Source organism: Akebia trifoliata, chromosome 2 (assembly GCF_017979445.1).
Source record: "Akebia trifoliata isolate Shusen 1 chromosome 2, ASM1797944v1, whole genome shotgun sequence".
NCBI lineage: Eukaryota > Viridiplantae > Streptophyta > Magnoliopsida > Ranunculales > Lardizabalaceae > Akebia > Akebia trifoliata.
This window is the reverse complement of record NC_141376.1, coordinates 4,764,186-4,778,449: the sequence shown is the minus strand read 5'-3', so window position 1 is coordinate 4,778,449 and position 14,264 is coordinate 4,764,186. Positions and strand designations below refer to the sequence as shown.

General features: G+C 33.5%; 1 protein-coding gene across 1 annotated transcript; it reads right to left on the bottom strand.

Moving 5' to 3' along the window:
* On the bottom strand, positions 1-1,980 carry LOC147408981 (calcium uniporter protein 3, mitochondrial-like). Its single transcript, XM_086424408.1, has 2 exons — positions 1,267-1,980; positions 1-595 (listed from the first exon to the last, which is right to left on the bottom strand). The coding sequence occupies exons 1-2, from the start codon at positions 1,858-1,860 to the stop codon at positions 110-112; spliced, it is 1,080 nt and encodes a 359-aa protein (XP_086280534.1). The 5' UTR covers positions 1,861-1,980; the 3' UTR covers positions 1-109.
* Between the last annotated feature and the right edge of the window lie 12,284 nt (positions 1,981-14,264).

Genomic DNA, 14,264 nt, shown 5'->3' with positions numbered 1-14,264 from the left:
TGCTAAGAAAATAAACAAAACTTTTTTTTTATATATATAATTACTATGTCTCTCTCTCTCTCTCTCTCAAACGTATGGTGTATTTTAATTAATTAATTAATTTTTTATTTTAGTGATGCATAGCACCGATTAAAGTCCTTTCAGAATTATAAAACGGTGAAGGAGGTGACGTGGGTTCTGAGGAGTAAGGATAACATGCTCTTCGGAGCTCGTTAAACCTTTCGATGTCAAACTTCTTCATCTTCATAAGTCGAATCTGTTTCGACCTGAAACGACTTTCGAAGAACCCTTCAAAAGACGGGTCCTTGGAAGTGCTGAGGAAAAAGATGTAACCTGCCATAAAATAGATGGAGCCCACACCAAAGCAAATTGGCTCCATGACGTCCCATGAGAGTTCCCAAAATGTGAGTCTCATGAAACCAATTGTTTGAAGAACAAAGAAACCCAATCCACACCATAGCTCTCTTCGAACCAACTCCTCTGCCTTTTTGTCGATCACCACCTTCTCCTTCTCCATCTTTTCCAATTCGTTTCTTCTGGGATCATTTGCTTGGCCTATAGATAGAGGAATTATGCCTTCGATAGCTCTTGTCACCTGTAACCAAATAAACGTAGAACAATTTTGGTTAAGGGAACATCCCAATTGAATCTTTGTATCAAAAGGCCTAGGTCCAAACAAAAACGTCTAACAATTCTCACTTAATCAGTCACTAATTGTACGGTTTAGATCAATTAGTTTAAAAGGGGTCCATCAATGATTGTGACCTATTACACTTTTTACTCCTCCTAAGGGCCTCCCACGTTTTATGAAACCCATCTTGGAAAAAAAAATGTTTGGATTTTTTTTCTAGACATATTTTATTTTTAAAATTTCCGGAAAATTTGGGGAGAACGTGAGCGGTTAAAGTTGCACAACAACCTCCCCATTTTTGGACACGTAATAGGGGTTTTGGTCTCTTGACTGTGTTCAGTAACTCACCGTCATAGAAATGTCTAACTGACATTGTACACGTTTTCTGTAGAAAGAAAAAGAAACTAAAAAAATATTAGATTATTTAATTATCCAAAGAGGAAAAATATCTTGGTTTTTTTATTTATATTTAAATTAGTTTTTAGATATTAAAAAAAAAAATAGTAATTAGTAACTGAAAAAGGCATCCAGAGTCCAGACTATTTGCATGGTCCTCGAGATTACAAACGAGAGAATATGAAGGATCATCTAATGGTGTAGACAATGTTGGACTTTTTACTGATTGAGAAAATTACCTGTTCGGGTCGAAGGAAAACGACGTTTCCCAAAACGATCACAGATCCAGATTCATCCAACATCTTCGCAAACTCTAATCCCTGATTGGAACTCGAACCTTCAACACAGATCTGAACGAACTCTGAATACGAAACACAGTTCTTCGGGATACGTCTCAAGGTCGATTTCAACATCTCCAACTGAGTCACTCTCAGCAGCTTTTTCGCATCTTCGATCGAAATCCCCTCTAAAGGTTTAGATTTCTTCGCAAGAGGAGGACTTAATCCATCCAAGCGGATACGATCTTTGTTCATATTCATTCCCTTAAGCTTCTCCATCAGTTTGTCTCCCATAATCAGAGATGGAAACTCCGGCGACAGCGCCGATTGAAATATCGCTCTTTTCTGAAGAAATCTCCGGAAAAATCCATCCTCCCCGGAATCTGAAGTGGTCAGAAAGTCACGGCGGAATGTTGTGTTGGATGGATTTGGCGGGATTAGGGTTTGTAGGGAAGGAGCAGATGATGGAGACTTAGCTAGGGTTAGGTTTAGGGTTGGGGATGAGATTTTGGTGATTTGGTGGAGACGTTGAGTTAGGTTTTTTCTAAACGCCATGGTTGAGTTGAAGTGAAGGGGAAATAAAAAGAAAAAAAAAATGGAGAAAGAGAGTAGGATCGGAGCTCCGATTTTTGAGGGCTTATTCTTCTGAAATATTGCATGAAATTTGGGAGATGTTCGGGTCCTTTAAATATGGGGGCCAAGGAGAGAGACAAAAATGTAAGTGCGGAGAATATCGCGATATTTTAAAATATAAACTAAAACGCTACAGAAATTAGTGATTTGATTGAGCGAATATTCGTTGCGATATAACGAAAATATCGGATCATTCCCTCCCAATCATCTGCAGTTTATTGTCATTTCAATTTATCGTATAACGCGATAAATTTTATCGAGAAAGTTGTTACGGTAATACAGGATATCGTGGAGAAGTTAACATTAGGAAGACGAAAATACCCTCCCAACTATGATTGGGTCTGTCGAGAGACGACAAGTTTACTAGGAACGACTCATCGCTAGATGACTGTTAGATCTTCCTCGAGAAATATTGTTTAAATCTCGAGGATAATCAGCGATGGCCCTTGAAATGAGGGTACTCTTCAGTATCCGCTAAGGAAAAACGCTAGCACTTAGCGTTCTCAAACGTTATAAAATTGGAACCACAGAACCACGTACACAAATGAGCACAAACGTCGAAGAGACGTTTACACATGTAGTGAAGAAATACAATTGTGGAAAACGCGTGGGAGATTGTAATGTACTCCAGCAATGTTATTGGCTGCACGCGAGAACTATCTGATATTTGATTAAGAGAGTTTCTATTGCCACACCAAATTTTACTGAGATCACTCCAAGATCTGCAAGATATGTTGGTTGAATCTCGGACTTTGTACACTGTTCATTTTAATTCTTGTCATTGTTATATTTTACGAACTCAGGAGTTCATCACTTTTGAAATCTACAAATTCGTAAATATACTAATAAATTCATTGACAAGTTTACTTGAAAGATATATTTTAACAATTAAAATGAATAATATACCAAAATCAGAATTTAGACATAAGTTACAATGGTTTAAAAAAAAAAACCCCTACTCCCTGATTATTTACATATGAATTGGAGTGTTTTTAGAAAAGATGGGTGTGACAATAGAATATCTCTTGATTAATTATGTACATCTGCGTGATTCTCACAAATACAAGGCTGTATAATGGAGTTGAGCTACACAAGTGGCTTTGTTACCTACGTGTCACCACATACACTATACTCCTATCCATATTTCATGGTGGCTCCCCTAAAACATTGTCTAATACACTATTATTGGGCATTATTCTATTAATTGGATATTAAAATTATCTCGCGAAAAATTAAAGAACAAAATATAAATATAAAATTTATAACAGATTTTTTGGGATAAATTTAGTAAATAATAATGAGGGTCATAAATGACAGCAAGAGTGGTGGTTAACGTGGAACAAAACTTGGTCTTCGGTCTCATGTGCAACAACAGGGACGCCTAGGAGCGTGGTTCGAAAGCACACCTGCCGTCCACTACGGTCAGTTTCGTTTTTATCCGTAACTAGCGTCCAAACATACGTTAGAATTAAATGTAGACTAAGACGACTCTTTTTCTTCGGATGCACGCACCGCTAAGTATTATTTTTAGGGAATTTTCGCATTACCCCCTGTGAAATTGGTTATATTAGATATACCCCAGCAAAATGCAAGATTATGTTTAGTCATTTGCTGGGAAAGTCAAGGTTCTTTTTTAGTTGATGAATTATGGGAATTTTTTATTTTATTTTATTCCAATTTTAATTTTACTTTTTGAAAGATACTTAAAATAAAATCAAAATTCCACTTGCTAATTCATCAACTAAAGGGGATCTTGATATTCCATAAGGGTAAACCTAATTTTGCATTTTGCAGGGGTAGACATAATATGACAAATTTCATATGAGTATTATTAAAAAAAAGTAATTTATTTTTTGTTTGAATTATAAAAATATTCTTAAGATGCATTTGATTGCACAACAAAATAATTTGCCATGAAAATTTTAAATTTAATCATGTTTGAGTACAAAGTTTGAAAGGGTATTTTTGAAATCTTCCTTGGGGTTAAGGGGGGTAAAAGAGAAAAGATAGTAAAATTTAACGTTGTTATTAAAAAAATGGGATAAAAGAGGAAAGATGGTAAAATTGCAGGGACATCATTTAAAAAAGAGGGGGAGGAGGGGTAGTTGATAAAGTTAAGGGTGGTGGGGGAGATGAAAGGTAATAAAGTAGGATAGTGTGTACCCCACTATGATTGGAGGAGACGTTTAGACCTCGCAAATTGTAATTGAAGTGGGATCCACGATTGTATTTTATTATATAGACTAGAATTCTTTAAAACCAAGGGGGAGTAAAAATGAAAAAAAATAAAATTAGAAGGGTATTATTAAAAATCTTTTAAGACTAAGAGGATAAAAGAGAAAAAAAAAAGTTGGATAAGTGTTTTAAGGATGTGGGAGATGAGAAGAGACAATAAAGTAAGTTAAAAGAGTAAAACATGGAAGATAGTAAAATTAGAGTGGTATTATTGAAAAATAAGTAAAAGCGGAAAGAAAGTAAAATTGATAAGATACTATTAAAATAATGGAGGAAGAAAGAAAATATAATACAATTGAAAGAGGTGAAGAAAAAAGACAATAAAATAAATAGTGTGGATTCCACCTATTGTAGTTGGAGGAAAATTTATACCTACAAAACTAAAACAAAGAAGGTTATAAAATTGTGTTTTATTGATAGACTAGAGTGCATGAGCATCCTTTTTGGGATTAAGAGGGTAAAAGATGAAAAATAATAAAGTTGAAGAGGTATTATGGAGAAAGGAGGAGATGAGGAAAGACAATAAAGTGAGTTAAAATAATAAATGATGAAAGATAATAAAATTAAAAAGGTACTATTGAAAAAAAGAGTAAAATTGGACGGATTTTATTAAGAAGGGAGGAGAGAAAACACTATAAAATTGAAGAGGATGAGGAGGAGAGGCCATAAAATGGGGAGTGTAGACCTTATGATGGGAAGTTTATCATTTACAAAGCTAAAACAAAACTTATAATGAGATGTTTATCCTCTACAAAACTATAGTAAAGTAGATCATATAATTGTGTTTTATTATGTAAATTATTTTTAATCTATTCAACTGTAACTTCAATCTATTATTTTCGGCCATTACATAAATATTTTACAAAAAATCCTTGAACTTTCTATCCAAAATTTCATATCTTCCAATTCTACTTTCATCAAAATGTGGAGTTGTGTCTAAAACAATCTTATTTGTGAGGCACATTTTATTGGCAAATCATTCGCCAATAAAATATGTTTTCCGCAATCGAACACATCCAAGGGTTGAACCTAAGGGACTTTGGTCATTTTTGATTAGTTTATCACAAAAAGATATGGGCACCTGACCAAGGGTATGTCATCAGTGTGAAAAATCAGAGGCATCTCAAATATATACAAAAGCTTAAAGAGTTATTTCAATAAATCAAATTAACCGAACATAAAATAGCAAATATAGCGGAGAGCACTTGTTAACTTGATCCCATGTAATGACTATCATGCTCTGCATCAATCAGTCATCAGTAAGATAGAAAAAGAAAAAAAACAAAACAAAACATTGAAGGATTCTGAGCTGGGTTTTAAAAACTGGTATGAAATATCCAGTTGTTCCCCATCGATGGCGAGTTGCCTCCTGACTCATCTCAAAAAAGTTAATTTGATGAACGATTCACATTAATTATCTTGTCCAATGCTTGAATTCCATGAGTGTAGTAGGAATCCCGGTTTAGTCTAGTAGGAGGAACAAATCTAATAACACAGATTAAAACAATTATAATGACATATCTAGCCTACCCCACATTTGAGGCTCTTCATCAAACATAATGTTTTCTTAATAATAATAAAGTTACTTTAAAACCATAATGTTAGTATGCAATAGGGACATGCCATTTATACATTTAAAATTTTCAAGTGTTGGACACGAATAACGCATCGATGATCTATTTTATTTTTAGTTGTTTGGATAAGTGATGCATTACTATAATGACAGGAGTGCAATATGTTTCTGACCTTCTCAATAACATAACTAAGGTATCTCCCTTATCTAAGCCATTGTGTTTTCCATCTAAAGACATATATAATAAACTTGAGGTCCATGCTTTACATTTAGGTATCATGATATATATATATATATATACAAATGAATCAAAGTGCATGTGGTAGGTCTAGGATTACTAATTTTGAAACTCTTTTTTAATGGGTTTCATGCAGGAATATTCTACCAGCAATTAATGTCATTTGAATTCATCATCCATTATCCAATCAAACCACTTTGACCAAGAACACTCATTAATTGCTTTGAAAATTCCTTTCTAAAAACAAGAACCAGTTTGTTTTGAGTCCAAATTCAGACAAGATTAACCATTATCCAAGTATAAGGATTTAGAAAATTTGGTCCATTCCCCCCATTCATCTTTGGGTATACAAAGGGCTAGATTCATATTGGCTCTAAATCAGAACGCAACCCTTCTTTTTTATTTTTGACTGTAACAGTTTATTGAATCTATTAATATTAGAGAACACAAGAGATTTGAAGCTTGGAACCAGGAATATTCTCATGAGAATAGTAACAAAGTTCGGGTTCGGTTAAATTCATGAAAAAAATCAAGAAAACTTGAGAGATTATACAAAATATTTTATTGGATTTCTTACCAAAAACTATCATCTTCAAACATTTTTTAAATCCCATCTTCTTTTTTATGTTTGAATGTTGAAAAAACTAAAATTATAAAGGTCAAGGGTGCAAATATTATTATATTCTATGATTAATTAAGAGATTGTTGATTAATTTGTCGAATTAATTGGCTAATGCTTAATTCGGAGAATTTTACAATTTTTTTGAAAATTTAGGAGAATTTTGTGACTATGCTCATGACAACCACCACCGATTACAGGTTGTTGTTTAGTGCCTTTCGGGGGCCGAGGAGCATCTATTTGTTTTGTCGAGTAAGATTTGCATCTTATTTGATACTTTTTTCCATTTCTCATGTGTCTTAGGAGATCAGTAGGGCTGCTGATTATCTTGCATCTTTCCTTTATTGGTTGATGAAATTGAGCTCAAACCCAACCTTTTTTCATGTGATCCCTTTCCAGGATGCTAGTAGTAGTTGATTGTACTTTAGGATTGAAGTTTCTTTAGATGAATAAACTTTGGCTGGCTGGGGTCCATCTAATTCCATGCTTATCTTTTCAAAAATTAATAAATTTAGAAATAAAATATAAAAAAATAAAAATATATAGTATTCACCCAAAGTTTGAATCACAACTTGTAAGTTTTGGGTCAACTCGAATATATATCATCATCATAATCATGTAACCTTATCCCTCGGTTGAATGAATTATGTTCCTCCTTTCAATTCTATTTAAAGTCAAATTGGATTAAATTATGCATCCTTGAAATACAATAAATACAAGGCCAAATATTTGAAAATGACACATATAAAAAGGATCGAAAAAGAAATGTTGCGTCCCGCAAGGACTTACAAATAATTGGGTTTGACCCAATATCCAGATTTTGTTTTTATAATTTTTAAAACCAGTTTGTGGAACTCATTTCTGCTCTTAATAGTTCTGAAACCTAACAAACAGATAATGGTATAAGCAGGCAGATACCCAAATAATACTATTATGACCCCATATCATATTATACTATATGTATTGTTATTATTATTAAAATCAAATATGGTACTCGATTTGGTCACAACGAATTAAAGTTGCCCGAAAAAATGGATAATGGTGACGATGGATTTGGTAAAATTGCAGAATCACTAGTGGAATTCGGATTCCTGGTCATGTATCAAAACTTGGGTGGACCCATGTTCATCCAAACATATTCTTTTTATAAAATACATCCAGAAAAAGGAATCCAACCAAACCAAATGAGAGAATCCCAGAGTAATTGGATTCCATATGGGTTGAAACTTGAGAGATTCCCAGACATTAGTGGAATGCCTACATGTCCCTTCACTAAGGTGTAAATTTTGCACTCTTCTATGCTCCCACCACCCCCACCATCTGTGGAACCATCTCAAACATATGAGTCTCATCTCATCATCCCTACTTGTTGGCTGATCGTGCCTCAGGATTCACACTACACAAACATCTTGTAGGTACCTCGTTACGTCACTGGCACTCGTGTGAGGCATTTAACAGACAAAATCCCCAAAGTAATGACTAGGTGTGGCGAAACAGGCACCATTACAAGACCCTTTGGAAAGTAGAGAGTATCTCTGTTAATGGGATTTGCTATGACACACCCAAACTTTTCCTCCACTGGATGTTTTTAGTAAGAATGTTTATCGATTAAATTTCAATCAATCGCATATTAGATGTTTATTGCATTACAAATTGACATGAATGAATTTAATTACATCGTTATAATTGAATGAGGGATATATTATAAATAACGTTAATGACTTTACATTGTCACTTAATTCATTTGCGTTTCGTCAAATGTAGCTTGATTAGCAAGCTAAAGTTCTTTGTAAGCCCACTAAAATGGCATGCCTAGTGTTTCAAAAACAGCTACCTGACTTAACAATAATCTCCTGATAGTGACAAAATTAAACTTTTCCAAGAGGACCACTTAGGCCACTAAGTACAGTATATGTCGTTATACAATGCCTAAAGAATTCAATTTCTTTGTTGAAATCTGTGTGTGAAATGCACCAGCTTTAACTTTATCCATGACATCACCTAAGGTTAATAACTCTGAAGCAATTTGGATTATAAAATGTTCATAAAAAAAATGATGAAACATCTTTGAAATGGTTACGCAAGGTGACCTACATGTATGAATCATGGACTCCACATTTTGCAGGACAATTATATAAATTGGTAAGTTAGTGCAATCCTAATACGTCGATGACATAAGCCAATCAGTGAAGTTTACATGAGTGGATGGATGATGCCATCGTTGTTGGTGTTGTTGCGCATGTAATAGTGAATAATGACCATTAGGATATCAGTACATGACGATGAATGGAGTTAGGGCCCTGAAATGTAGATGATTGAACAATTAATGGATCCTAAAAAAATAATGTTGTTAGGTGTAAGAATTTCACAATCATGCCAAGGGGGCCTCAAACTCATAATTAAGAACACTTGGTCTCATTTCACTCACTCGTTAAATTGATATTTTGTGCTTAATTTTGTATGGAGAAGATAAGTTCTCTAAGAAGGCAGCACCACAAAATGAGAGCTACTATTGCCCCCACCAACATTGTAAACATACGTACACCATACAATTAAATTAACATGGATTGTTGTGGTGTAGACAACATTTTTATTTTTAATCACTACGTCTTCCAAGCTTTGCTCAATTTTCTTCGTCACTTCCACCTCCTTTGACTTTTTTCCCACTACCTACTATCTGCATACCTAGAGGAGTAATACAAATATACGATGACATATTCCCCCAAACATGAGAGTTATCGATCTGAAGTGAAGAACAGCTTGAAAATAAACACTCTTAAGGTCATCTTTGTCTCTGTATTTTATCCTATCGAAGGGTCATTTGAGGTCAGGCTCTGCGGTCTGATCAAATACATTGTGAAGGATCATACCAAAAGTAGTTGTTGTGCCTGTGGCAAGTGGTTGAGAGTTACCACTATATTGAGGACTCAATCTACAAGGCTAACACACAAAAATCATTGGACTTGTATATTTATCACTTGTTAAAAGAATTTTAAAAGATAAAAAATATTTTTAATATTTAAATTATTAAAGAAAGATTGTTTCAAATGCATTAATGAATCTGTCTAAAGTTTTTATTATATAATTCTATAAAATATTAATTAGTGTCGATTTGTGCCAACAATAGTCACCCTTCTATCAATATCATATTTGATTGGTTCTATGATGCAATTTCATAAATTAGTGTGTTATGAAAATCATTGGAGCACCAATAATATAATCTATTAAAAGAAATTAAAAAAAGAATAGTATCACTCGAGTCATTATCAACCCACTAAGATAAATCAAGTCAAGTGGAATGCCTGCACCCTCTACTGTAACAAATATATTGAGATTTGGATGCTTGATGATGTAAACAATCCATCCACCACTCCCAGCAATTGTGTGAGTAGTTGCAAGAATATTAGCATATCAACAAATGTGACCTGTGAGTGACCCCACATATCATGAAAATTGACAACCAGAATATATCCACATCAGCGTATATATGGGAGGTAGGGGTACATAATTGAGAGGGTGTGAATGTCTTGAAAGGGATACACCTATGTATCATATATTCGACGATATAGTTGACATTTTTCATCAAATTGAGGCAGAAAACTACCTCTCTATGTAGAGAATCCAACATGTTAGATGAATTGATTCCAATATGGTTTTGAGGAATTTTGTAGATCCAAAGCAAACTATACGCCGGACATGCAGTTTTAATTAGTTTTTCAGTTTTGTTGTTCTTTAAGTTATTCTCCTTGTTTCGTTATCACAACAGATTCAATTATGTCTTTGTTGCCAGAGATCATCTAGTGACCCAATTTTGTCTCCAACAACAATAAAGCTTTATTCCAAAGATTTGGGGTGATCAGTTAAACAAATCATATTCCTTCTTTCTACTCTATCCAAAGCCAAGGTTTTTAGTAATTGAGAGTATGTTCTTAGTTACTTGGTTTTACTATCTCCAATTATATTCTTTTGGATCTTCTTCTCGTTCTTTTTTACTTGACTATTTCTTCTAAACCATCAAAACCAATTTTTTTTTCCTTCGTTTTCTATACCTTCTCATCAACTTTAAGTTCTCTTAGTTCATGGCCTATGTAAGAAAATTGGGATTTAAGACCAGCCTTCCATTTTCAGAGGCTCATGAAATGTATATAACAGAAAGCCCAATGCCGTTAAGAATTTTTTTTTTTTCTTTGAATTTGTTTATTGATATCTCCATAAAAAATAAATTACTCATACTTCAGAACTTTCAAAGAACTAAAAAAAAAAAAAAAAAAACTTTTTTAGATGCAAAAATTTGGTAATTGAATTGTTATTATGGTGCAGTAGATCAAGGTTGGGTATCATAGATTAAACAATTAAAAAGCTATTTGGCCCTACTTGGTATGTTAGTAAATCGGCGTAAAAACAAAAAGTTCTCATTTCCAGTGTATGAATTGAAAAATGCAAAAACCACATAATCAGGCATGGATATAGGAATTGGTTACCTCTCAGCAAATCGTTGAAAATTTTGTTTGGCCCGTAATTTCCTCCATTGATCACAAATCACCACAAAATTTCACATGTTCTCACAATTTTTTGAAATATGTCCTTAGACCCAGTAAAATGTCGCAAAGTATTGCAGTGTAAAACTTTCCCACTTACACCAACACTAAACATACTTAATTTACAGCATTTTGTGAGCATAATAAGCAGGACTTTTTATATGGTTAAAGTGTTGATGAGCGTTCATGTGATCCCTACAAATAGGGAGTAGACACAAGAAGATTGAAAACCAGAAGTAGGTTGGGGAATCCAATCGCATAGAGACATGAAGATTACACTTACAATATGTATGCCGACATGTTATCTTCAATAGGGGAACACACGTGCTGTTCGAATACTGTCTTTAGTTCTTTTTTTCTTTTCTTTTCCTATTTTAATAATGATTAATATTTCTTTTTGAAACAATGATAAAGGACACTAGAAAAGTTTCTTAAAGGGTAAAACAAAATTTACCATTTTTACATATATTAGTTTAAAAAATCATGTTTCTAACTAGTATTATTGGAAATATATATATATATATATATAATGCCAACTATTTCTCCAACACATTTTGTCATACATGAGTTAGAAGTTTCGGAATGAACTGATTTTTGGTGAAGATGATTTGTATGATGAGATCATTCTTACAAAAACTCAGCCCATTTCGAAACTTCTAACCCCAACAAAAGTGATTTACAAAAAATAGATGGTCCACGAATCTTCAACTCGTAATTAAACATGGGGTTAGAAGTTTTGGAATGGGCTGATTTTTGGTGAGAATGATCTCCTCATCATAAAGACCATCTTAACCAAAAATCAGTCCACTCTGAAACTTCTAACCCCATAAAGGACAAAACATGTTAGCTAAATAGTTAGTACCCAAATTGTTCCTATAAGTAAAAATAATGTAATAACAATTATTTTTCAAAACATTCTAAAAAAAAAATCAGTTCAATCTAAAACTTATAACTCCATCACAAGTGATTTAGAATGTCAATTGTTGATTTTTTACCAATAATTTGTAAATCACTTTTGATGGATTTAGAAGTTTCAGATTCTGCTGTATTTTTGTGAGGATGATATTTTCATCATAGAGATCATCCTCATAAAAAATCAGTCCAGTCTGAAAGTTCTAAACCTTATTTTGAAAAATTATTGTTTTTACATATGTTTTTACTTAAGTCCTATGATCTACCCCCTATATGTATATATGAAAATAAATATTTAATGGGAAAGCGTTCAAAAGTCCTAAAGAGAGCCAAGCATTTTTCAAAATAAGGCTTAAAAGTTTTGAAATGGACTGATTTTTTTGTAATAAAGAGATCATCCTCACAAAAAATCAGCTCATTCCAAAACTTCTATTCCTAATTTACACGTTGAAGAATCGTGGACCATCCTATTTTTGTAAACCACTTTTGATGGGGTTAAAAGTTTCAAAATGGGTTGACTTTTTGTAAAGATGATGTCCTTATTATAGAGATCATTCTCACAAAAAATCAGCTCATTTTGAAACTTTTAACCCATAAAAAAATGTTTGGCTCTCTTTAGGGCCTCCGAATGCCATCCTATTTAATGAGTCGAGTTTTGCAACAACCCCTCTTAAGTGGCTTTTGTGTCTCACAGGCTCAGTTCAAAACATCTTTCATCACTTTCTATTGTCTCTCAAAGAATATTGTATCAATCAAAGTTTAGCAAAGATTTGAAAAGAAAAAAATGGTTAAACCATATGACTTGAAAGATCTTTACCCACTTCTTAATAAAAAGGTATAATCCAATCAATATTTTCATGGGTCTTTTTAACATGTGCCCTACTACATTAAATACAGCTTGAAAATTGAATTTCCTATAATAAAAAATGCCCTCAAAAGATTTTATTTTACCAAAAATATCCTCAAATGCTTATTTCGAAGGTGTATTTAATGCAGCTAAACGTGTGCCCTTAGAGCACATGTTAATAAAACCATTTTTTCGTATAACCGATTAGATGAAAAAGTAGTTTATATAAGAAAACATTAATGGGGATACTTCATGTTATAGGGTTGAAGAAATGAATATTTTAATAAAGCAGTTAATGGGGGAAAAAACTTTGAAGCAGGTATCCCGCTTCAAAATTTTGAAAGAACCCTCTTCATTGGATTACATGTGGCAATCCAAGGAGGCATTTCAAATTTTGGTAGACATGTAAGGGCATGAACTAAATTCAAAACACCATGTGTCTTGTAACGAGGAGGGTTCCTTCAAAAATTTGAAACGACCTGCCCGCTTCAAAGTTGGAATCATTAATAGATGATTAGCTCCAATAATTAGGGGGGAAAGAACTGTAAAACTGGCTCTGAGCGGCTATTAATTGAAGATAAGGCCAAACTGTTTGGGTGGGGTGGAGAAACTTTTTGACTAAGATGACTTCATGGATCCAAATTATTGAGACTTTACAATGAAAATGGGGATTCAGAATATGGTGTGAGGTAGCAAACTTACAGCACCTTTCAATGAGCATTCTTTAAATTAAGATAAGAGATGCTGCCAAGAGACTCAGCAAAGATGTTGATGGAAAAGTAGACCACTTTGATTTTGCTTACATGGTCTTGAAAAACTTTTAAATTGTTTTGAGGAAAGAAAGATGGGTTATTTGAAAAATAGCAACAACAAAAAATTTCAATGTGGCCCATGGGTGTATCTGAAACCCATTTGATAATAGTTTGGAAATTGTGAAAAATCTATCTACACAGCAAAAGTTGGAATGATTGGTGATTGCTCGCAGTGGGGTTACAACAAGTTTTCATTATCTTTACACAAACCAAATATTGGGACCAGACTACACAAAATCCACTTTCTTTAATTTCTTCATCTCTTAAGAAAACTTTTCTTATATTTTTGTTCTTTAATGTACTTTAGTCGGATATCATGGCAGGAGGCAACCCTCGCCCACTTGCCACTGTTCCGGGGTCATGATGTTCAATATTGTTCCAAGAACACATACCAGCATGAGTCAGAATTAACGAGTTTCGATTCATGCTACAAATTTGGCAAAAAAATAAATAAAAATTGGAAGGTAATCGTGAAGTTGGATTCTAAGGGAGTCGAACCTAAGACATGGGAACACTTTCCACACGTCTTAGGTCTTACCAAGTTGCTAAGTT